Source organism: Felis catus, chromosome C1, assembly GCF_018350175.1.
Source record: "Felis catus isolate Fca126 chromosome C1, F.catus_Fca126_mat1.0, whole genome shotgun sequence".
Lineage (NCBI taxonomy): Eukaryota > Metazoa > Chordata > Mammalia > Carnivora > Felidae > Felis > Felis catus.
In genome coordinates this window covers 58,072,733-58,099,151 of record NC_058375.1, presented here as the reverse complement: position 1 = coordinate 58,099,151, position 26,419 = coordinate 58,072,733, and the positions used below count along the sequence as shown (strand labels likewise).

The following is a 26,419-nucleotide window of genomic DNA, read 5'->3' as shown; positions in this document are numbered from 1 at the left end:
TGAAGGAGTGTGCAAGAGTGGGGGAGGGGCAGAGAGAGGGAGAAAGAGAATCCCAAGCAGGGGCTCCACACTGTCAGTGTGTAGCCCAATGTGGGGCTCTATCCTCTGAACGCTGAGATCATGACCTAAGTCGAAATCAAGAGTCAGATGCTTAACTTACTGAGCCACCCAGGCTGCCCCCCAAGTCCACTGTAAACATAATTAGCCTAAGGTTTCAATTTTGGGATTCCAACTGACTATTATTTAACATTTCAAAAATTTTCTGTAGTGACTGCTCATGGTTCTTTTTTCTTTTTTTTAATTTTTCTTCTCTACATTAAATTACAGATTCTCTTGATTGGAATGATTTTTATTATTAATATATACAAAAGTGGATCCCATAAACCTTCACTGTCATGACGGACAAAATAAAACCCAATCTTACTGGAATTTGGTAGGAATAAATCTTGGAAACTTAATAGGCAACAATTATGTAACTGTTTTCCTTATAGGCTGGGACGCCACTGATTTGGAAGAGTCAGCCAAATTGACTACTTGGCAAAGTATGGACAATAGAGCCAGTTAATTGGTTGAGTTTTTCAATTTTCAATTTGCTGAAACTAATTTTGGGAATCCATTGCCTTTTTTGTTTTATTTTTTAAATGCTTTCTTAAAATATGATTAATATTTCACATAACCACTCAAGATATTTCACTGCTTTTGACTTTTTAAAATTTATAAGAGTAGGGGGTACCTGGATGGCTCAGTTGGGTAAGCCTCCCACTTTTGATTTCAGCTCAGGTTATGATCTATCTCACAGTTCTGAAATGGAACCCCATGTTGGCTCTGCGCTGACAGCAGGGAGCCTGCTTGGGATTCTCTTTCTCCTCTCTCTCTCTGCCTCTCCCCTGCTCATCTTCTCTCTCTCCCTCTCAAAATAAATAAATAACAAATAAATAAGATTGAAAACAGCAGCTTTCTAGCATTACTGGATAGTCTTTATATCATAGATGAAAATCGTGGGACACAATATATGTTATCACTAGTTTGTTAAAATTGGTTGGCCAATGATGTGATAAAAAAGAAAGTCCTAAAATATTGCATTTTTTAAGCCAAAGTACATCTAACAAGTAAGGAAAATACTAGGACACAAAAATGTGAACCCATGAAAACCCATATAACTAGAAGTTTAAATTTATTTTGAATTAAAGAATCTCCCTCTCTCTCCCTCCCTCCTTCCTTCCCTCATTCTCTCTTTCCTTACTCTTTTCATCTCTCTCTCTCTCTCTCTCTCTCTGTATATATATATATATATATATATATATATATATATATATATCTGTACCTATCATCTATCTATATCTCCTTTAATATGTATAATAACATTTAGTTAATTGAAATGCCTATCAAGGTTGGCATTGGCTGTTGCAGTGGCAGGAAACAGGAATTGGGTAGAACTTTGGGTTTGTTACACAGCCCAAATTTCTTCCTTTAAGTTATAGTTAAAAGCAGACAACTGGGTTCTGTGTGATGTTATTTCTGGTTAGACGGTGATGTGGAATAGAGAGAGCACAGCATATGGTACATTCTTTTTATTCTCAATCTGTATCTGACATGAGGAAAATAGCAAACTTGGGTGAAAGGTATGTTTATTTTTGAGGAATAATCTAACTACCTTAAGGCTTCAGTTTGACCAAAAGGCATGCCTTAATTGTGAAATAAATTTAACTTTATTTACTTATTTACTTACTTATCTTAAGTAAGCTCCATGTCCAATATGGGGTTGGAACTCACAACCCTCAGGTCAAGAATCACATGTTCTACGGAGTGAACCAGCCAAGTGCTTCTAAATTTAACTTTAACCATGGAGTCCTTGAATGTTAAATATTGTTAATAACTTTGTGAGTGCTCAGATTTCCTCTATCAGAAGACTCAGAACTTGGAAATTGGAATGAACTCAAACCCACCAAGAATTTTCAGAGCATTGTTTGAAATTTAAATATCTTGGTGTTTCAGGGAAAAGGAATGTTTTGGGATTTGGAGGCCATCAATGGTATATTGTCCACCATTAGACTTCACCATTCCTGGTTTTAGCAACTACTAGTCTCAAAATAATGTCAATTTTGAGCCTCCTGGTGCTTACCACAGGCTGTGTTCTTATACTGACTGTACAGAAAGAGGAGGCAGAGTAAATCCACCCATATACACCCCAGCCCAGTGCTTTGCCTCGTCTGTGTTGGGAATGGGGGGACATGGAGGTGAGGTTTTGAATCTGACTTATTCCCTATTCTCCAGGCAAAGAATAGAAATGGAGAGAGCTGAGGCTGTAGCTTTGAGACATAGCAACTGGGCAGGGAGGGATTGTGGCTGGCTCTTCAAAAAAAAAAAAAAAATAATACCGATTTTAAGGGCATAAGTGACACAGAACCCAGATAGCAAATTAATCATAGCTGTTCATTTTTAGTGATACTTTTATCAAAAGTTCTTCAAAAAAGGTTGCTCTGTTTCCACCATTTTTTCAATCAAACATAAATCTTTACGTGTTAACTGTGCCCAAGGCATTGTGCTTGGCACTGGGGATAGGAAGTAAGAAAGAGATGAGACAGGGACGCTCCCATCAAAGAGGTGACTATATGGAAGGGGAATTTAGCCATGGACACAACTAAAAACAATGTAGAAAATGCCTTACCTGTAGTAAGGACTCAGCAGTTGCTGAATTGAATTAATATCAGAAGAGATAAATAAGTACTAGCGTAGCTCAGTGGAAGGAAAAGAGAGAGGTTAAATTTCCAGAGAAGTTGTTTCTCTGAGGTACATAAGAAGTTTCCCTGGTAGTCACATCTGGCAAGAATGTGATTAGTGAAGGGCCACAATCAATGTTTTGTCTCAAGGCTGGGGTTCTCTCCAGCCTTAGACACATGAACAATTGGCTCTTTCAAGTAAATTTTTCAACAATTGATGCAGGGAAAAGAGTTTTTATATGATCCAGGTATGTAATCATTTTAATGAGAATTAAAAAAAAAAAATACCAGTGAGTTGAGATCTTAGGCTTTAGCATAAGAAGCAACCATAAGATTAAACTAATGTGGAGGGGCTTGATAGGATGTGGGGTTAGTTCATAGATTCCTTTCTTCAAAATGAAGAGAGATAGTTCAGTATGTGAAACATTTAAACAGAACTTTTCTGGAGAGACAAAGAGAGGGAATGAGAGAGAGAAAACGTGAGAGTGAGAGCAAGCATGATCTAAGCTAATCCTGTTATTTTATAAATGAAAGAGTTATATCTCAGAGAGACCAGCTAAGTGACTGAGGCCACACAGCCAGGGCTGAATAATCTGATACCATACTATTTCTTCTCATTATTTCTCTCAATACTTCACTGAAATAATAAGACTACAATTGCTTCCATCGATTTGAGCTGGCATTTCACTGATTATGCTAAAATAATGAACATTTTCCCCTTGAAATTATTGCTATATCACCTCCTGACATAATTTTGTTCTTCACTGCAAAACCTACCTTCTCATTCAGATTCCTATCAGGATTAACTTAATTCATTCTAAAAATACTGGTAGAAATAACATTTAATCCTAAATTAGCATCTCCAGAAATGCTGAATCTCTCATTCTTATTATAGTATTAACTCTGGCTTAATTGGGTTCTTGTAGCCATATGTGAGCTTTCGCTCTCAAAAGTGGAAAGACTAAGTCAGGCTATCTGCTAGAACAGTGCCAGGAAACTTGAGGGGAAATGGATTAAAAAAGGAGAAAAATGTTAGGGTAAAATCTATAAATTTGGCATCTCATTGAACATGGGTATAAGAAACAAGAATCAAACTGTGATACAATTAATGAAAAATGGAAATGAAAATGGAGTTTGAGGCCATGGCAATGTGTGCAAGGGAAACATTGATCATATATTTAGAAACAAAACAGTAGAGTTCAGGAAGGAGGTCGGAATGGCAGTATTAGCAACAGAGGTTAGGTTTTACTGCAGTTTGGTATTCACCACATGGAAGGCTGAGAGATTTATCAGAAAATAAGTTTAAAAGGGAACACTGTGAAAGAAGGAAAATCTAACCAGGGGAGTATGAGGGGGCTGCAGCTTGGGACATGGAGAGCAGAGCCGAGAGATAGTGTTTGCTGTTGACCTTGGCATCTAAGAAAACCTGTCTGAATTAAGGACGGGGAAGGTAAAGCAGAGCCTAATCCTTCCTGCCCAGGGATGGCAGAACTATAGAACAGAGATTCCCATGGGACCGATGCACGAAGGGGAGAGAATAGGAAAGCTGGGTTCCTGAGAGCTCCCGGGAGGAGAATAACTGGGAAGAGTTGTCATGAAGGGGGATCAAGGTACTGTGCTCATAAAGTAGCAGGAAATCCAAGAAAGTAAAATCTTTTCCAGTGGCCCCAGTGAACCCTAGTTTTCTGCAACAGAGTAAAAAAGCAGGGAAAAGGAATAGCTAGATGAAGTCTGGCCTTGTATCTGGGTCTGTTTCCAAAACACAGGCTTCAAGATGTTCTGAATCACAGTCCGGGTTCTAATTCAAGGCTAGAAAGATCCCATGTATAAATGAGCTTTTAATATCACCTTAAATATCAGCTTTTTGTTTTCATGCTTTGTAAGTGAAAAATGAGAGTTATGTAGTTGGAAACTCAAATACAGGGCTGATTTTCCAGAAGGAAATAAGCAGATTGATAACTTAGATCACCAAGTTAAATAAACACTAGGACTCTACATGCAATTTTAGTACCCAGACATGTTTTGCATCTAAAACCCAAGCTTTGGTGAACCTCAAGAGGACTGTTCAAAATGCCACAACTAAGGACTGCCTGGGAATGGCTTCAAAATACCGGGAGGACTCTGAAAGATCAGAAAGCACATTATTTTAGAAAGTTCACTAAAGATTAAATGAGTTAATATATGTCAGGTGCTTAGGCCTGGCAAACTATAAATCAATCAAATGTTAGCTACTACTATTAATATTACGTCACTATTATTTTCTTGAATTTTCATGGAGTCACAAATAGAAGGACAAAATGTCAGAGGAACTTTTCTTTTTTCTTGTTAGTTAACCTTAATTTTTTTTAAAGATGAAAATGTGAGGAGGATCGGAGACAGTACACAAAATATCCAAGCTCAGAGTGCTAGTGACTAGGTGGGAATTTATGTCACAGATGTCAACTCTGCATCTTGGCATAATTCGTCCCATTGGATGTTGTGAGGTTGGTAATGACTGTTTTAGGTTCATTACATGAATTCAATATTTAATATTAATTGAACCATTTCTTGATATGGAACATTATGTTAGACCTGATGCTGGGGGATACAATGATGGAGAGGGTTGGAAGAGGGGTTTGAATACTTATGGTTGTCTTATGTGTCTGACTAGAAAAAGAGCTGAGGAAATAAAGGACAGTACTATGCAATATTAATTGCAAGGTATAAATCCAATGATGCTTTGAAAGTGATGCATATAACCTACATTTGTGCATTTCATAATTTGGATATACATAATGGAAATGCAAAAGATCGTTGGAAGACTATATATTAAATTAATGAAATTTTTATTTATTAGAGAAATTTTAATGTTTATTTATTTATTTTGAGAGAGAGAGAGAGAGAGAGAGAGAGAGCAAGAGCGTGTGTGCATAAGTGCGGGAGGGGCAGAGAGAAGGAGAGAAAGAATCCCAAGCAGGCTCTGTGCTGCCAGTGTGGAGCCCAGTGTGGGGCTCTAACCTACAAGCCGAGGGCACACCACTGGCCCGTCTCGCCCGCCACGCAGGGGAGGTGGAGCATGAGCGCACGTGTTAGGACCCGAAAGATGGTGAACTATGCCTGGGCAGGGCGAAGCCAGAGGAAACTCTGGCTGGATCATGACCTGAGCTGAAATTCAGAGTTGGATGCTTAACTGACTGAGCCACCCAAGTGCCCCAGCTAAATTAATAAAATTTTAAAATACATTGCCACATTTGGCCACATACATGTTTATATAAACACAGTGTCTATTGTGGATTATAATAAAATGTGTGCACTTTAGAGGAAATAGCAATTTAATGAAAAAATGAGAAATAAATGAAATGGCTTATTAAGTTAAAATGAAGTTAATAAAAAAAATTTTAGGAATGAAAAGATACTCTGAAAATTTTATGCTTCCAGAATATATGGCTAATGGATTTCTGGCTTTAGCCGATTTGAAAGTATAAAGGAACATTTTACTGTATAATCTTTGTATTGTTTCCAGAAGATATCCTACCTTTTAAAAATTCCATTTGATATCTGTGCCATAAAATGATTTTTAATTGTTCCTTTGCATGATTTAGATATGGAAAGATGGAGGGTTAATGAAAAACAATATTTACAATAACAACAAAAAGTAGAGCTTTGTAATTATGGTAATCAATTTACTATAAAACATACTTGGTTTCTGGATTTCATCCTTTTCTTCCTTCCAAGATCTATCTTTGATTTCCTTCTGGTAAATGCTTTGTTAAATGGATAAATTATGGATGTTTATACTATAGAACTTCTACAGAGGATTCTGTAATTCAAGATTCAGGAATTTTGTTGTACCCTTATTATTCAAAGCTTTAAATTTAAAAACTAATTGCGAAGGAGTCTTGGCCGAAAGGTAGGTGGTATTATCCAATAAGACGGACAGCATGACTCTTTTAGGATACAAAAAACAAATGGAATTAGAGACTCAGATGTGTGATTTTTGTTGATTGAAACTCACCTTCAAGGACAAATATTTAAAGGGTCAGCATAGATGCAGTTTTAATTAAAAATTTTTTTAATGTTTATTTTTGAGAGAGAGACAGACAGAGAGAGACAGAGAGACAAGTGTGAGCAGGGGAGGGGCAGAGAGAGAGGGAGACACAGAATCTGAAGCAGGCTCCAGGCTCTGAGCTGTCAGCACAGAGCCCAACATGGGGTTTGAACTTGGAAACCGCGAGATCATGACCTGAGCCAAAGTCGAATGCTTAATAGACCGAGCCACCCAGTCACCCCATATGCATGTATTTCGTATATTAGATATACATTAGTACATTAATATCTTTGAATGCCTAGGCTCTTGGAATGAGGGAAAACTTAAAAAAAAATACAGCAACCATATTAGAGTTATAAGGGCAAGCCTTCATGGTGTTTAATCCTGACAGCCAGACATTATGAGAAACAGTAGAAATCTTAAATAATTATAATTAGGTTTCACATTAGCTACCTGGAATTAATTCTCATTTCAAAATTTTAATCTGATAGAGTGCTCTCATTAAATATTGGCATATATTTGGAATTGAATATACTGCATAATCAATACTTCACTGACTTTATGCCAAGTCATTTGGAAACTTTTCCTTTCTATCAAAAATCTGAACTATAGACCCTAAATTCTGGGAGAGTTCCTATGAAAAGTTTACACAGAGCTTTTTAAATGTGAGAAGTCTGAAGTCTTAATGGCTTTTACTTTAGTATTAAAAACTCTTTATAGAATAAAACATAGATAAGAATTTCTCTTCTATCTGAAGTGCACACATGTATTGCTGCTTGAATATTTCATGAATTCAGGCTCAAAAAAGACATGTTAAGATAGAATAGACTCAAAAAAACTAAATACTTTGTCAATTTTTGGTTTACAAATTTGGGCATGGAGGGCACCTGGGTGGCTCAGTTGGTTAAGTGTCTACTATTGATTTTGGCTCAGGTCATGATCTCATGGTATTTGAGTTCAAGCCCTGTATTGGGTTCTGTGCTGACAAAGTGGAGCCTCCTTGGGATTCTGCCCCCTCCCCCTCAAAATAAATAAATAAACTTAAGAAAATTTTTTAACAAAAAAAAGTTTAAAAAATTTGGGCATGGAACTGATAAGAGTCATCTTGAAGACATTTACTTATTTATCTGATTTTAGAATGCTGTTTTCTTCTTATCAAACATCTTAAATGAGCATCTCTAACAAATGGGTTCCCTACCTTGGTTTGCAGAGCAGTTCCCTGATAAGATAGATGTTATTTATTTTAAAAGAAATAGAAACTGCGAAGTGAACCGAACTGCAAAATCAACTTCTCATTTTCAGGGGCTCATTGTAGCCATGTTGGTTTCCATTTGGTAAAACATTTTCTCTTAAAAGAAGACAGACTGGGAGCTGATTTTATTAAATGTTTAAAGTCCCCTTCTATCTACCCTCTCTTCCTTCTTCGTTTTCTGCTCAGGTAATTTTGGGCATGTCTGCTTCCTGGGCTAGGTTGTATGAAGCCAGGGACTTAGTTACATTCTTTATTACATTGTTCACATTGCTTGACACAATACTTTGTACACAGTGGGTGTTTAATACATATTTTCCAAATATATAAATAGCAAATGTGATGAATATGATGCTATCAGTAAAATTTGTTGCAGTAAAGCCAGTATTGTATAATGGAAGAAGGTCAAATAAGTTATTTAACCTCTGTCAACAGTAGATACCTTGCAGGGTTGTCTTGTGATATAAAAGATACAATAGAGGTACTTAATTGTTATTTTTATTTCAGCCAAATTATGGAAGTTAAAGGCAGACTAATGAGCTTAACTTGTTTTTGTTGGTTTACCTGTTTTCCTTATCTCTTATTTTTTTGATGTGCAATAAGTATTTACTCAATCTTTTATTAGCTGACTGTACTGAACTTCATAAATGGAATGAGATATGGAGTGAAACACTGGCATATGAAATCATAAACAATTTTGAAAATAATTTTTTGTTGTCTTCTAATCAAATTGTATCAAAAAATCTTATTCTTTGAACGTATCACATCATTATAAGCAATAGTGTCTCTAAACACTAAGAATGACATGACATGATTACTGACCCCCTCCCCCACCTTTCCCTCCAGCCTCTCTTATGTTTTTGATTTTCAACCACTAAATAAAATCCTAAAGAAAAGCATTAACTCATTTGACCTTGCTGGGAAATGCTTTAGTGAAATTTCCAACTACCTTAAATTTATTTTTTTTTTGAGTCTCATACTTCCTTTTAACCATAATGAAAATTTCTCACTCTACTTTTTGTAGCCTTTTTGGGAGAAATTTTTAAAAATTCAGAGACATGAATATACTCTAACCCATTCTGAATGACTCATGATGATAATTATGAACATGAACTCAAGGGGATAAAGCTGTGGGTCCAGTTAGATGCTTCTATAAGAAACATTTCCTAAAGTGTGTTCTGTGGAGGTAGTTAATTGATGTTGTTATTAAGAGGGATGTATGGCTAAATATGTTGGGAAATATAAGTTTGAAAGATTTTTCAGGGTCTGAAATGCTTAATACATTGTGAAATACTGAAGCAAGGGATAGAATCTGAGGTGGCTCAGATAATTTAAGGGATGCCATTGGGAAACACCTTATAGTCTATACTTAACGACCCTGCTGTACTTTTTGAATTTTGTTTCTGTCTTTTAAAAGAAGTTTCTTGAAGAACGAAATATGGCCCTTTGTAGCAACGTGGATGGAACTGGAGAGTGTGATGCTAAGTGAAATAAGCCATACAGAGAAAGACAGATACCATATGGTTTCACTCTTATGTGGATCCTGAGAAACTTAACAGAAACCCATGGGGGAGGGGAAGGAAAAAAAAAAAAAAGAGGTTAGAGTGTGAGAGAGCCAAAGCATAAGAGACTGTTAAAAACTGAGAACAAACTGAGGGTTGATGGGGGGTGGGAGGGAGGGGAGGGTGGGGGATGGGTATTGAGGAGGGCCCCTTTTGGGATGAGCACTAGGTGTTGTATGGAAACCAATTTGACAATAAATTTCATATAGTGAAAAAAAAATAAATAAAAGAAGTTTCTCTCCCTTCCTGCACAGTGAAACTGTCAGCTATGACTTCCTGCTTCTGACGATGTGCCTGGATCCAGAGGGTTTCTCCTTGGTGGTCTGGAAAGGTAGGCAAAAGATTCCAAGTATCCAAGTATGAAATCGGGTCTTATGAGTAAAAGGCATGATATTTAGTGCATGGGCTTTGTGACATTAATTATGGCTTCTCAGAAGCACTTTGTTTTGAGGTGTTGAAGAAATATGCTAAGCTAGGGGCGCCTGGGTGGCGCAGTCGGTTAAGCGTCCGACTTCAGCCAGGTCACGATCTCGCGGTCCGTGAGTTCGAGCCCCGCGTCGGGCTCTGGGCTGATGGCTCGGAGCCTGGAGCCTGTTTCCGATTCTGTGTCTCCCTCCCTCTCTCTCTGCCCCTCCCCTGTTCATGCTCTGTCTCTCTCTGTCCCAAAAATAAATAAAAAACGTTGAAAAAAAATTAAAAAAAAAAAAAAGAAATATGCTAAGCTAAGTAAGATAACACTGTTAGCAGCTAACCATACCTACTGGTCATTCAAAGATGTATAAAACTTCCACTCAGACAAGGAAGGTTTGATCCGGTGGTCAGATACAGATACAACACTATATATCTGTATATGACAGATTCAGGCATCTGTGGACATTTCATTTAGACTTTTGGGAAGTCTAAACTTTTTTTCTCACATTCTGAGCCTTGAAAGCTGTATCTCACCACCTCCTCCCCATTCTAAGCCCCCTTCATGTTTCAGTTCTCCAACTCAGTACAAAATCTTAAAATTCTAGGATTTTCTTTCTTTAAGCCTGCAATTTCTCTCTCCAGTATTCTCTCTTTGAACTCCACACTCACTCATTCTGAATTGAGTCTCTCACCTCTGCTCCTTAACAGTGTTGCCAGGCTAGCCCACAGCTATTCCTCCTGCTACTTATACTCCTTTCTCCTCCCTGTTAAGCTTGCGGTAACTCCTGATCACTCTCTTTCTCTCTCTCTATTTTTTTTTTTTTTTTTTTTTTTATGATAGAGAGAGAGAGAGAGAGAGAATCCCACGCAAGCTCCATGCTGCTAGCACAGAGCCTGATGCGGAGCTCCATCTCATGAACTGTGAGATCAGATGCTTAACTGACTGAGCCATACAAGGCACCCAACTCCTGCTCAATCAAGAGTAAATTCTCTTGATAAGACACTCCAAGTCAAACAACCTACTGACAGCTAGCTGAAACTTGATAGGCTTGTTTGTTGAGAGTGGGTTCTTGAATTGTCTATATGAATTGTACAACCAGAGTTTCTTATGACTAGAAAACAAGGGGGAAATATCTTATTTTTTTGAATTATCATATCTTTTGATTATTTTATTTTGGTATCTTAGAGATATAGCCATAGACCAGGAATATATTTTGGGAAACTCTTAAAATTATGGTAAGGTAGAAGAGAGTATGAAATGATCTGCAATTATGTATCATATTAGTATACCTTATGTGAGAAAAATCTGTTTTGATGACTGGTAAAATTTGGATGTCATTAATAAGTATTTATAAATCATTTAATTTCTTTTCTCCTGCCAAAGTTAGGCACTTGTGTGTGGACTAGGGGTGGACAGACAAATGAAGAGAATATTTTGACTACGGTCATATAGTAGAATATTATACTTATAAATATAATATGTAATATACTTAAATGAGCATTATGCTATAACTGTGAACCATGTTAACTATCAAGTACAATATATTATTTTCTCTAGTGTATTCATTTTTCAACAGAATAACTATAATTAATAGATTTTCTATAGTTAAAAATTTTTTAATGTTTTTATTTATTTTTGATAGAGAGAGAGAGAGAGAGACAGAGCACAAACAGGGGAAGAGCAGAGAGAGAGGGAGACACAGAATCCGAGGCAGGCTCCCGGCTCTGAGCTGTCAGCACAGAGCCCAACGTGGGTCTCTAACCCACAAACCGTGAGGTCATGACCTGAGCCAAAGTTGGATGCTTAACCAACTGAGCCACCCAGAGACCCCTACATTTTCTACATTTTAACATATTTTACATTTAAAATGTATAATAAGTTAGATTGAAATTTTTTTTAACTGGAAAGAACGTTACAAAAAAAAGAAACTATGGTGTTAAACCAACAAAATCACTACTTCAAAAATGGTCAAATACTGGCAAATTCACATGGTTTAATCTAATAATTTTTTTGTGATGAATGTGCTTTTATTGTTCTCTCTCACTCCTGTAGGATTTGACTTTATGTAGGAAGATGAGGTTGGGAGGGTTCAAGTCTCCCAGCATGATGGTAGCTTGTCATCTAACAGGGTCATAAAGCAACATGACTCACTAAACACAGTAGGTCATTTGAATATGCTCATTAATTATAGTGTATTTATTCTGGGAAAATGAACAGTGAAATGTCAGAAACATCATGCAAGTATATTTTAATTAAGATCATCCTCTAATGCACACCTCTTCATGTAATTCCTATGACATGTTCCTGATCCCATAGCAGAGTAAGAAGAGAATAGTGGGTAAAATAAGTTCTAGACAAAGAAAGGGACAGCTCTTATATAATAAATTTGGGGTTTGGTGGAGATTTAGGAAAGGTATATCTTTTTTGCTACTTAATATCTCTTTTGTTATTTGCTGTTGGGTTAGATCAAACCCAATAACTCCCATCACTTAGGGAGCTCATTTGTTGATTTTTGTTTATTTCTTTGTTCCTTTTACCTTGATTTTCTAGGCTGTTACATTGGTAACAAGGCTTGTAAATAAATTTGCTCCAGTAAGGAGCAAAGATCCTCCTATTTCTTTCTGAAAGTATAACCCACGTCTGCTTTTTAACTAGTATGAGTAAAACTGTGAATATAGTAATTCATTTGATTAAGGTCTATGTGCATTTTTCTTTTGCTGAAAATGAATTTTGATTTTATTGTACTTGATACAAATGAGTTCCAAAGCAAAAAATAAAATGTTACATCTTTCATAGTCATTTGTGGAGAGAAGAGCTAACCCGGGTGCAGCTCTTCTGCAGATTTTTGGCTTTTAACAGATTGGGTTTATGATTCCTTCCTACTTCTTGCATTAGGAAATGATTCCTTAGTGCACTTTGCTGTTGCTGTATACCTCTTAAGGACTAGAAATACTAAACTCCCATGTTCCTACATATAAGTCTTCTAGAATTGCACAGCTAGAAAAGAGTATTCTAACCCTGAGACTAGACACTAACTGATTTCTCATTTCCCTTATTCAGTATATCTGTATCCATCTATACTGATTATCCATCTATCTACCATCATCATCTATCACCTACCTATAGATATATGGATATGTAACATTTTAGCATGTAACATAAACATATATTATGCATTATATCTGGATTCTCCTGAATCCAGAGAGAAAAATCTTTCTTTTGCTACCTCTGTCATGAATGAAGACAACTCTTCGCCTTATCTCAAGTTATGGAAGACTTCTCTAAGCAGCCTGGCATTCTGAAGATCAGAGATCTGAGATTAACTGCCTACATTTTTTTCAGGCTCAGATATTCAAAATAATTGTTTGAAATTCAGTAGAGAAAAAACAAAACAAAACAAAACAAAACAAAACAAAACAAAACTAGCCCTTTCCTTTGCTAAACAGTAGCACTTACCAAGTGTTAGGAAATTACATTGTTAATTTATTCTTGACTGTTTTCCATCGAAATTTATAAAATCATTGAAGAGTTGAATATTTAAGCTGAGAGGACCTTAGATATAACATAAACCACAGTTCATTCTACACATAGTTGTGAGTCCCATAGACATGATATAAAATGCTTAAGATCAAAGGGCTAGTTAGGAAATCCAAAAATATAGAACTTACAGAACAAAATGGCAAAAATAAATTTAGATTATTTTATGTGTCTATTTTGTTTCAATATTTTAACTCTAGAGATCAGCTGCTGGCTTGGTCTTCTGCCTTCATGGACTGGACTCAAACCTGTTGGATGCTGTTTCTACTGTGACAATGCTACAGGTCGGAGCAACCCATAGTCTTTTCAGAGAACTATGATTTTTTGAAAACTTGAGTTTTCATGATCCTGCTAGTTAGTTTAAAATATTTCTGAGCAGGGACCTGGTTGGCTCACTCAGTTAAACACCCAACTTTGGCTCAGGTCATGATATCAAGGTTTGTGAGTTCGAGCTCTTCATCAGTCTCTGTGCTTTCAGCGCGGAGCCTGCTTTGGATCCCATCTCCCTCTCTTTCTGCTCCTCCCTCACTCAAGCTCTCTCTCAAAAATAAGTACATTAAAAAAAATATTTCTGGGGTACCTAGGTGGCGCAATTGGTTAAGCATCTGACTTTTGATCTCTGCTCAGGTCAAGGTCTCACAGTTGGTGAGTTCGAGTCCCACGTCGGGTTCTGCACTGATCGTGTGGAGCCTGCTTGGGATTCTGTCTTTCCTTCTCTCTGCCCCTCCCCTGCTTGTGCTTTCTCTCTCTCTCTCAAAATAAATAAACTTTAAAAATAAAAAAAATAAAAAATATTTCTGGGAATAAAATATTAAAATATATGTATATATAGTTATATAGGGTTTCTACTTTCCTATAACTTTTTGAAAGTGTTTGGTAAATAGATAGAAGATCTCCTCAGAGCTGAGTTGTATTGGGCCCTTGCATTGTTGTAAATGTTTGCAGAGCCAAACTAGAAGGATCCTTTCTGACATGTCTTTTCTTCCCAGTGTCCTGATAGATTATGTTGAACCATTTCATAATTGCTCCAAATGCTTAAATATCTGTGATGAAAGATACTTCCGCCTAGTGATATAGCGAGAAATTTCTGGGGTCATAAGTCAAAATACTGAAGCTTAAATAAACTGATGATACTTAAGTCCCTTTCTTTGCAATGTAGGAAATAATTAAGCAGAAGTGAATTCAGAGAGAGGAACAAAGAAAGCAAAATGGTTATACCAAGCATTTACTTAGCTGTTTACTGGAGTGACCCTTTTCTGTTCCACAGAGCTTTAAGTTAGAGAAAAAATCCTTTCTCTCAGACAGTACATTTTAATAAGTCATCTTATATATAGGTGCTTGTTCAAGCATCTGAGAAGGGGGAGGAGGGAGATATAACCATGTGTTTCACAGTTTTCAAACAGTAATAAGCTTACTGTTGAGAATTAAATATGGACGAGTCCCTTCTTCCTCATCCAAAGTCACATAGATACCCTATTTTGGTACCTCATGACTCATATTTGATAGCTATGCATAGATTCTTGTATGTCTCAATTCTTCTTCCATTACCAAATAACAGTATTCATATAAACAAAAATATGCAGACCATCTACCATATGCCAACTCGTGGAATGTAAGGAATTATATGAGATTGAATTTGTTTCTGACTTGCCTCTCAACCCTCCCCAAATAAAGGCAAATAAAAAATGTGAGAAGGACTTATTGCCAATCATTTAATTCAAGTCATTCAACTTAATAACATGGATACATATTTGTTTTATGTTGTCATTTGAAAACAATGCTTTTTATCTCTCTTACCTGAAGGATCTTATCACCAGGCTGCAGCAGATTGGATGCTGGTCCATCAGGCTGAACCCTAGTAACAAAGATACCCTATAAGTCAGAAGTAACAGAGGTTAGGATTATTATCAAGAACTAGCCCTAGTTAAAAAAAATTTTTCATTCACATAGAAACAATGAAAACAGACTAGAAACAATGAAAACAGACTAGAAACAGTTTACATGTGTAAGCTTCAAAGATTATTACAGCATTTTAAGCAAGGTACCACTGTTCAAGTCAAGTTTGAGAGATGCAACATCTTATTTGGATAACAAAGGTATATCTTGTTTTTAAAATACACTTATAATTTATAAATTAATCTCATAGCATGGTCTTAATCGCTTTCTTAAATAGTTTGAAATATGGTACTAAGCCATTCTCCATATAATTCTGAAATTGTCCTAAGGTATTCTTCATTGAAAATGTATTCTATTTGATAGGTTGTAATCTGTGTACACTTTAAAAACCTTATCAGAATTACATGTAAATATTGGTTTATTTTAATCAGTATTACTTTGTACGTTACTGGGAATTTTAATATAAAACGTGTATGAACAAATTAAGCATAAAAAAATTCCAAGCATAAAGTTTCTACCCACATAGTTACAAAACCCCTAAATTGATTAATTTAGTTTACAAAAAATCAAAATAATTTTCTTTTTTTTAAATTTTTTTTTTAACGTTTATTTATTTTTGAGACAGAGAGAGACAGAGCATGAACGGGGTAGGGGCAGACAGAGGGAGACACAGAATCGGAAGCAGGCTCCAGGCTCTGAGCCATCTAACCCAGAGCCGGACGCGGGGCTCGAACTCACAGACCGCGAGATCGTGACCTGAGCTGAAGTCGGACGCTCAACCGACTGAGTCACCCAGGCGCCCCCAAAATAATTTTCTTGATCATGTATATAAAGCAAGCATTATTGAATGTCTACCATATGCTAGGTTTCGATTGCTAGTGTTATAGTGATACACAGAATATAATTTTTGGCTTCAATGAGCTCACAATATAGTAAAAGTCAAGAAAACAAGAATTATAAAAAAATTAAAAATATAAATAATTTATATAAAAATATGTATTAACGTATACAAATTATACCTTAATACCGTTATTTTTTTGTTCCTAAGAAGTATTAATAGAATAGAAGATAATATTTTAATGTCATTGCCTGTTATTCAGTAAATCATCTTATTTGTTGATTTGTAAACTTGATAACTCTCCCTTAAGCCCATTAGCTTTATATGTGTGTGCGATGGTTTAACAAAAAGACCTGAATTGAAATACATCTTTGTGTGTTTTTATTTAGCATTTCATATCTTTATGAATTATTCATTTAAAGCATTTGAATGGTTTTTATCTTTCTGATTTTAAGCAGTTTTCTTTCCCATTTAAAAATGGAACTACAGGGGCGCCTGGGTGGCTCAGTTGGTTGGGCAGCTGACTTTGGCTCAGGTCATGATCTCACAGTTTGTGAGTTCAAGCCCTGCATCGGGCTCTGTGCTGGCAGCTTGGAGCCTGGAGCCTACCTCGGATTCTGCGTCTCCCTCTCTCTCTCTACCCCTCCCCTGCTCACACTCTGTGTCTCTCTGTCTCTCAATAATAAACAAATGTTAAAGAAAAAAAAATTAAAGATGGAACAACAGACAGTCATCAAGATCTTTAGAAAACTGCATAACTTTTAACCAGTAATTCAACTTCTAGAACTTATCTTAAGGAAGTAATTGGACAAGTGGCAACATTCATTTACTAATACATTAATCATAGAATTATCTGTAATAATAAAAATACCAACCACACATAAAAGTCTAATGACAGGGAATTGATTAAATTACAGTAAACTCATACAGTAGTATGATATGTGGTCATTAAAAACGAAGTCCTAAATGGCAGGCATAGAAGTTCACTAGTGCTTAGTGAAACAAGCGGGCAATAAAACATTATACTGTGTGATGCTATTCTTATGCTATGATACTGTCTTTGCTGAAACATGTTTATATACATATTTATGTGGGAAATATCTGGAAGGATATATTCCTAAACATTAACAGTGGTTGTTACTGGGTAATGACACTTCATATATGTATATAATGTATATTTTTTCCTTTTTTGCTTCTCTGTGTTTTCTAATTTTTCTATAATGATTATGTCCTACATGTAACATTAAGAAAATAATAATAAAACTTAAAAAAATAGGTTAATAATGTCACTGTTCAGAGTGACAGAGTGCTCAGCTTCAGTTGTACAGATGGTCAATTCAAAAGGAATAAGAAAACTGGTTGAAAAGGAAAGTAAAATAAGGCATGATGGTTAATCCACCCGACCAGTGAATGGCACTGGTCATGAAAATAAATATAATTTTTACAGCCCTGTACACATTGGGCATATAGCACTCATGCCATCAGTCCAGGACACTGCATTTGGTCCCTCTGGTAGTCCCCCTCTTTGCCATCGGGGTCTCTGTGCAACAGGCAGATTGTCACTGTTACCCAAAATAAGCCACTACATCTCTTGGTGCCAGAGGTGAAGTTGTTTTGAATATTACTTTATCCCAGCAAAGTCTGGGCTCCTAGTTAATTTTGATTGCCTTTCTTCAGCTTATTCTATGGGAGCCATTTTTAATAATGTTTGCATGAATCCAGACCATAAGAGCTAAATTATGGGTATTGTATCTGCAATGTTGGGAGAAATAGTAATGCTCCACAACCTGACTGCTGAAAGAATACAAGTGTAATGTACATGACAGGTTTAATTTCATCCATCACAAAGCTCTGTGGGATTCAATCACTGTTCTGAAGACTTGCTTTGAAGCTTACCCTTATGGTGGCCTGAGTCTTCCAAAGCATTTATTGCTGCTTTCTAAAGCTTTAATATTTCTTTTTTAAAATCATTTTACTTTTTCCCTTTTTCAAAAATTAAAAAGAATTGTCTACATTTATTTATTTTTGAGAGACAGAGAGAGATAGAGCATAAGTGGGGGAGGGAAAGAGAGAGAGGGAGACCCAGAATCTGAAGCAGGCTCCAGGCTCTGAGCTGGCAGCACAGAGCCCGAGGCGGGGCTGGAACTCACAAACTGTGAGATCATGACCTGAGCCAAAGTCAGATGCTTAACCGACGGAGCCACCCAGGTGCCCCTCCCTTTTAAAACATTTAAATCAACATTAGTTTCTTAGTTGATGAAATTTATTGATTGACTAAATTCTACCCCTGAAACCATTACTACACTGTATGTTAACTGTTAGTGCTCACTGTTATAGTATTTTTTTTTCCTTTACATATACATACATGTCTGATCAGGCTGCATACTGCCACATTAGTTGAAACAGATAGCAATGAGTGTTATCTTTGATAATGCTCTGTGGCATTCATTATTTGTGTAAGTGGAATGTTTCCAAAAAGATTGCCTGCAAAGGCCAGTGCCCTGATTTTTCACTCTATTTATGTACATAAATACAGCCATAGGAAAAAAAAAAATAACTCTGAACCCATTTTGTGGCCTCTGCTATGATGAATATTGATGACTTTGATGCAGTTTTGGGAAATCTCATTATAGTAATGTGTCATTCATCTTTTCAACAAATTCATTTTATCTGAGACTTCAAAGAATACTTTGGCACTGATGACAGAATTTGGTAAGGAATCAAACTATTTGTATTCTAAATGTTAGAGTAATAACTTCCTACTGTTTGGTAAAAAACCATCATGTATTTATCAAGGATCCACATCATGGCATTATCTATTTTATAACTCTGCTGCAAGATTTAAAGTATGTCCAGTTTCTTTTCTTTTCTTTTCTTTTCTTTTCTTTTTTTTTTAGTTTATTTATTCATTTTGATAGAGGCAGAGAGTGCAAGCAGAGGGGGGAAAGTAGAGAGAGAGGAGAGAGAGAGAGAATCCCATGTAGGCTCTGTACTGTTAGCACGGAGCCCCACATGGGTTCAGACTCAATGAAACTTAGTTGAAATCAAGAGTTGGACTCTTAACTGACTGAGCCACCTGGGTGCCCCAAGTATGTTTAGCTTCTTGTAATATTTGGTTGGTGATAAATGTGGTACAAATTATCATGTAATACATTCAAAACAAGCAAAACAACCTATATACCTAAGGTTATAGCAAGACCATTTTGCCCAAGGAAGGGAAATGCCTCAGTAACTCTTTTTCAACAAGGTTGTATATATAGTATTTTTGCTGCTGCTGTCAAGTTAACACAAACTTAGTGGCTTAAAATATCACAATTTTATTATCTTACAGCTCTGTAGGTTAGAAGTCCAAAACAGGTCTTAATGGGGCTAAGACAAAGGTTTTGGCACAACTGCATTATTTTCTGGAATATCTAGGGGAGAAGCTGTTTCCTTGCCTTTTCCAGCTTCTAGTAAATGAACACATTTCTTGACACATTGTCCCGTTTTCCATCCTCAAAGTCAGCAATTGTTCATCTCTCTGACCATTTATCTATGTTCATATGTCCCTCTGACCACAGCCAAGGAAGATTCTCTCACCTACATGATTAGACTGGGCCCACCTGGATCCAGGATAATCTCCTTACTTCAAGGTCCAGAACTTAAACTCACCTGCAAAGTCCCTTTGCCATGTAATGTAACATATTTGCAGGTTCTAGGAATTAGGATGTGGCTATCTTTAGGGGGCCATTTTTTTTTTCTGCCTTCCCCATAGTGTAAGAAGTGAGTAAGAGCATAGCTCTAGAGTTAGCTTATGTTTACCATTCATTAATTGGTGACTTTGGGCAAGTTAGTTAACTTTTGTGTACTTATCTTTTCCCCATCAGTAAAATGGGCATGGTAATGGCACGTACTTCATAGTTATTAGATTGAGTAAATACATGCAAACATACTTAGAATAGTGCATGGCACTCAGTGTAACATCAATAAATGTTATTATAATTATTGAAAGTCTGAAATCTGAGCTACAATCCAAGGTCTTTGTAGCCAGTAAAACCCATATTGAGAGTTCCTGAGTCTCCAATTGTACTAGATTGATTGTCTGAAAATTCTTCTTTACCCTCAATTGGGAGTATATTAAAAGGCCAACATTTGTTATCTTTCTCTTGAATGCCCATCAGATAAAAGGATTTGCATCTCCTGTTTAGAGAAGAGGACAGGAAGAGAGCTGGGAAGTCTCTGCTATCTCATCTGTGGTTTCCTAGTGGTGGCTCTCAGTGATAATGGCTCCAATTATTGTTCACTCTCAGTAGTGGACATGGGTGCCAACTAGAGGGCTTTCTGATGGTTCTTAGTAACTTTCAGGTGCTACTTCCTTTCATAGCTCCAAGTCAGGAGTGTTAGCTCTTTGTAGTAATAGCTGTTAGAGTCTAGTTACTGGCTTATGGCATTTCTGAGTGTGTTGTTCTAATGTGTAACATCTCCCGACCAGCATAATGACTTTCCCCTCTAGACAGCATCTCACAACAGAGCCACAAAATATGTGCTGCAGCCCTTTCTGAAGAATATATGTTTGCTTTCCTCAGACACCAATATCTGGGTGTGCTTGAGTCAGACACAGCCTCCCTGGACTCATGCATCACAGAGGGACCCCCACAGGTTTGAACCAGAGCTAATCTAGAGAGGGCTGGCCAGATGCTACTAATAGGTGAACCTGTTGCCATTTCACTTTTATTCCCCATTTTTTTTTTAAATCACTCTTTGTGCAAGTCATAAATCTTTTTTTTTTTTCTAAAAGTACCCAGAATGGGTTTTTAAAAAAGTTTTACTTTTCACAAGTAATTTTGAAAAGTCGCGAGTATGGGAGGTTCTTCATGGAGTTAAAATCAGACCTTGTCTTACCGGTTACCTAGTCTATATACCTCTGGACATAAACTTTAATGGACTCAGAAAGTTAGTCTACAAGGTGAACATTGAACGTTCTAACTTTAGAGGAGAAAGGAACTTTATATGGCTTTTTAATGATGAAGGTGAATGACTGTGACAGTCTCAGCGATTGTAAATGTAGACCCCAAAATAGAACTTGTCTTAAGGGAACTATAACTTCAATTTATGAAATATGTTTTTCTTTAAAATTCTGAAAAATCTTGGCTCTAGCTGACAGTAAGAAATTGGTTTCTAGGAAGGCCATATCTCAAATAAAAATTGCATACTATTACCATTACAATTCAGAACACCTTGGTTAAATATTATAGAATATAGTATTTTATGCTCTCATATACTTAAGATAGTTCAAAAAGTATTTTTGGAGGAAAAAGTGACTCAGAGCAAACACAGGTATAGATTCAATAGCTTTTAAAGTTTTTTTGTTTTTGTTTTTGTTTTGCAAAAAAAGGGCAAATAATTTTTTTTTCATGGGTTGGACCAAGTTAATATGAAGCTGGGATGTGGCTCATAGAAACAGCATTACACATATAAAATAGACTAAATTTAACCCCTGTGATTAGTGGAAGACGTGCCACATCAAGGATAAGGTATTATTATCAATAGTTTTCCTCAGTATGAATCAGGATTGTGATCATAAAATATTTTAAGACTAACTGCTGAGTATCAAATCTTTGGCTTTGAACAATTTGCTACCCCTTAACAACTGAGGAATCTATATGTACCAAGACAAGAAATGTATACCATGGTCATAGAAACTGAAGGAGAGTGGGAAGGGTGAGAGGAAGAAAAAGAGGCATTAGCAGCTGAATATGATGCTTCAGTGTACGAATGAACTTAAGTCAACAAAACAATGAAATATAAAATCCATAAAAGATAAACAGAAATCATTGTTTAGAAGCCTAGAAAACGAGCCTCAAAAAAACAGAGATATAAATATGCTACAACTGACCAAAGTCCACTAAAAATTTCACAAAAATATTCCGCACAGATGTTTAAAGGAACACCAAACTCCTTTTCACAAGTTTTTAAATAAACATTAAAAAGGAAATCACTCGCCTTCATTTGTAAAAAAAATTACTAATAATTCATTGGAGCAACACAGAGACTGGTAAAACCCATAGAAATTAACTACATGATTACAAACATCCTGGTGGCACTATAATGGAGAGGAAGAACTACACATTGTTTGCTCTTTAGACTTGTATCTTCTTTGAGGTCATTTTAAGGGTTTGTTTAGTAGCCAAAAATTTTTTAAAAATCTGTATTATACATACTAAATATACATAAATACCACTATAGATGGTATATAAATATATATTCTAAATATATATGTTTAGTAGCCAAATAACATATATATACATAATATACGTAGCTATTTATATTATAGCCATATATATATATATATATATATATATATATATTTCAAGATGCTGCTTTTCTGATTTGCTAAAAGCATCCAAAATAACTTATTTATTCCCCTTTATTTGAGATTCCTTAAGAAATGACAAATTAACTACTAGAATCTTTTTATGGTTTGATGCTGATCATCATGAAGTATTCTTTTCTGAATATATGGGTTAAAATTATATTTGGCTTTAATTACCTTATAATTATAATTTTACTCTTTAAAAAAATTTTTTTTTAGTTTTTATTTTTGAGAGAGACAGTGTGTGACAGAGAGAGAGGGAGACACAGAATCTGAAGCAGGTTCCAAGGCTCTGAGCTGTCAGCACAGAGCCTGACATGGGGCTCGAACTCACGAGCTGTGAGATCATGACTTGAGCCAAACTTGGTCACCCAACTGACTGAGCCACCCAGGAACCCCTAATTTTCCATTTATTAATTGTTCCAGTATTCCAATTATTAACTAACAGTGAAACATCTCTGGGCTGTCTGTCCATGGTGACTGAAAGTACCTTTGCTTCCTGCTCATTTCTTGGTAAAATTCCTGAGCTTAAAAAAGGTTTCTCTCATTTGATTTTCATATTTTCTCTTAAAGACAAATCATGACACTCCTTCACACACTGTCTTTTCAGATTTTTGCCTCTTTGGAGAAAATAAAAACATGTTTTCATTTGTTTTATTTTATGAATTCTTTAAAGTCTATATTTAATAAACCACCTCAACTGCTACTGAATATTTGGGTTGCTGAGCTTCCTACAGTTTACTGATTCTGTCAGGACCTCTCGTGGCTTCTATTTCCAGCTTCCTATATGGCATAAAATAGTAGAAACTATTAAAAATAGGAGTAGGTTACTGTAGGTGCCTGTGGATTCTTCTTTGAAGCAATTCCTAAAATAGTATCGGTAATCAGCTTTCTGATTATCATCACTGCAGACTTCCTCAAAGCCCCTTTGATGGTATAATTTTTGACACTGTCCATTTCAAAATAATGAAGTGAAAAGTGAAGAATTCAGTGAAAACTTTTTCTGTCATTTATGCTAAAATAACATTTTTTAAGTGAAAAATTATTTTGTAAGCTATATTCAGTCAAACTATGATTCTGTTAGACTTAATTTGGCTTTATATAATGGCTAACACATCGTTGTATAGTTAGACCTTGCTAGAAGTGTTGTTCAGAGATGGCAGTGAACTCAGGAGGTCAAAAAGGCCAGTGGTAAATGTCTGGAAGGCATACAGTTGTAAATTCCTGACACACTGACTGATGAAGTGGCCAAGGCTGTGCATTGGCAGTATAGCGTGGAGTGACAAGGAAGGTTTTTGTTTTTGTTTTTGTTTTTCTTGTCTCTCTATATTGCTATATTATTTGAAATTATATATGTTAATGTTTTCATTTGTTATCTGTGTAACTTTTTAGAAAGTGTACGTTAAAGAAAAAGGGCTTTGCAGTTGCACACATTTGAAACCAGAATGTATTATGTTTTGTTTTATTCTATTTTATTTTATTTTATTTTATTTTATTTTATTTTATTTTATTTTTTGGGGGAGAGCACATGCAAGGGACGGGCAGAGAGAGGAGGACAGAGGTTCCAAAGCAGGCTCTGCACTGGCAGGCTGATATCAGCAAGCCTGATGTGGGGCTTGAACTCACAAACCGCAAGATCATGACCTGAGCCGAAGTCGGACGCTTAACCAACCGAGCCACTCAGGTGCCCCTTTATATGCAGTTTAATATTTATGTAGTAAATATAAATCACATGCTATGTGGAGTTCTAGACAAATGTGTTTGCTATTCTTGATTTTTATATCTGTGAAGAATACATGACAAGAAACAGACAATGGCATGTACCTTTTTCATAGGCCAAGAATGTATCTTTTGAATCTTTTTGTTTACCAATTACCCAATGCCATGAATCTAAGCAAACCTGGAAAATTATTCTTGTGCATTTTCTAACTTGCCACTGCCCAGTGTGCCTCTGAGTATTATTATTCCTGAGTAAAGGTATCAAGTAAATGCTTTGATTCTGCTCATAGAATACATCTTCTCTTAATATTTATCATATAAAAACTTTCGTTTGATGTAGTACTCATCTCCACACAAAGAAAAAATCCCATTGTTTTTCTAGGTGTTGAAGGAAGAGTGTAAAGTTGAGTCCTGTTGCAGGCTGTTTTGGCATCTGGAGTCAATCTTTTAGAAGTGACGTAGGATAGAATATGATAATTTATTCTGAAATTCCAGAACATTTATTTAGGGTTTCTTGGCAATTATATTTCACATTTGCCATGTTTACAATATTTTTCTTGGGCTTGGGACTTCACCTGTACTGTAGACAAATTAAAGCATTTTTAAATTTTTCATTTTTTCATTTCTGTGTCTACATACAGACTGCCCAAATCCGTGGAAATATGGGTGGACTCTATGGCATCAATTGAATGTGGGTATTATGATGAAATGGTGGAGAATAAGTGATTCTTTGGTCCCAGTGCCCCAGTATGTGTATTTCCTGATATCAAGTATTTTGAGGATATCCATAATATAGCTTTCATTTTGATACTATGACTAGATGAGTGTTCGTGGGACTGTTCAGTACTATACTTTTAGAATATATAGAAAAAGTGACTAAGAGTTTTCTTTAATATCTTTAAACTTTAGGTGCTTAACCCTTCCTCCTTAAATAAGGCAAGGAGGGATAGCAGTCTCTGAATGATGAACTATGTGAACGCATCATTTAAAATTCACTCATCTACAGAGTCTTGGGCTGACTTACGAAGTCACTACAACAATACAGTATCAGTCATCCATTAATCCAGTCTCTTCTTTATAACAACATCCAGTGGAAACTGTATTGGTCAACTATTTGAATTTTGCAATCATGAATTATTATCCCATGTACATTTAAAAATAGGCAGAGATTATTGTGGTTTCTTCCACTGGCAGAATCACCACTCTAATGATACCTTAGTGCAGAAGTTATATAATTGCTTAGCAATCCACTGTGTACAGTCTGCTTCTAATTATCTAGGTTCAATGGAGAATACATGCTGACTTCCAAGGACTTGTTGAAGCAAATATCTAGACTTGACTAATTAAAGGATTTTGTAATACTTTCAATATTAGAATATCATATTAGTCTCAACTCTACAGGGTATAAATTTGTCATGTGGCTCTTCCGCTAAGTGGCATTTGCAGAGTGTGGCATGCATCATAGTGCTTATTAAGAGAAAAGGATTTGGAGTCAGATCAATTTGTGTTCAAATCTTGTCTGCCACATATTACCCAAATGACCTTGGACAAGTTAATTAACACCTCTGGGCCTCAGCAAAATGACAGATAATAATACTCAACTAACACAAGTTGTTAGGAAGATCAGATAAGTGCATGTACATAAAGAGCCTAACAGAGTGACCAGCACATTGTAGATACTCAATTAAAGGCTATTATTCTTATTCCTTTTATTATTATCATCAGATTTGTTAGATCAAAATCTTTTATCTCTCTGCAGCATATGGCTATCCTGACAGCAATGTTTCTCTATGATAAGAGACCAGATCATGGCTTCCATCCACTTACTGGGAGGACAGAGGCAAGCATTATATAGGGCCATTTTCATCTGGTTTTCTCTTTCCAAGTATGTAAAAGCAGTTTTCACCTGGCAGTGAGCCAAAAATAATGAACTCCATGATAAGTGAATTGGTCTGTTCAGTTATTAAACCTTGTTCTGACAATGACACAAGCTGTAGGCCTAACGGTACTCCATCCATTTAGCCCCAGGAGACTATATTTGATTAGGACTACCTTGCGCTCTTTGAGAGGAGTTAAGTTTATAAGACCAGGTGCTGTCTGAAGCTCT

At 36.1% G+C, this 26,419-nt stretch overlaps 1 protein-coding gene and 1 non-coding gene across 7 annotated transcripts in view; one reads left to right on the top strand and one right to left on the bottom strand.

Moving 5' to 3' along the window:
• Positions 1-26,419, bottom strand: part of LRRC7 (leucine rich repeat containing 7) — a 550,569-nt gene that overhangs the window by 2,683 nt on the left and 521,467 nt on the right. For 5 of the 6 annotated variants that reach the window (XM_019837223.3, XM_019837219.3, XM_011284940.4 and 2 more), the window contains one exon: positions 15,305-15,379. In XM_019837223.3, coding sequence (XP_019692782.2) covers positions 15,305-15,379 — 75 coding nt within the window. The remainder of the gene's footprint in view (positions 1-15,304; positions 15,380-26,419) is intronic. The other variant, XM_019837221.3, reaches the window with a different exon arrangement.
• LOC111562162 lies at positions 2,106-2,235 on the top strand. The gene has a single exon (XR_002745206.1). It is a non-coding gene; the product is annotated as a small nucleolar RNA SNORA51 (small nucleolar RNA).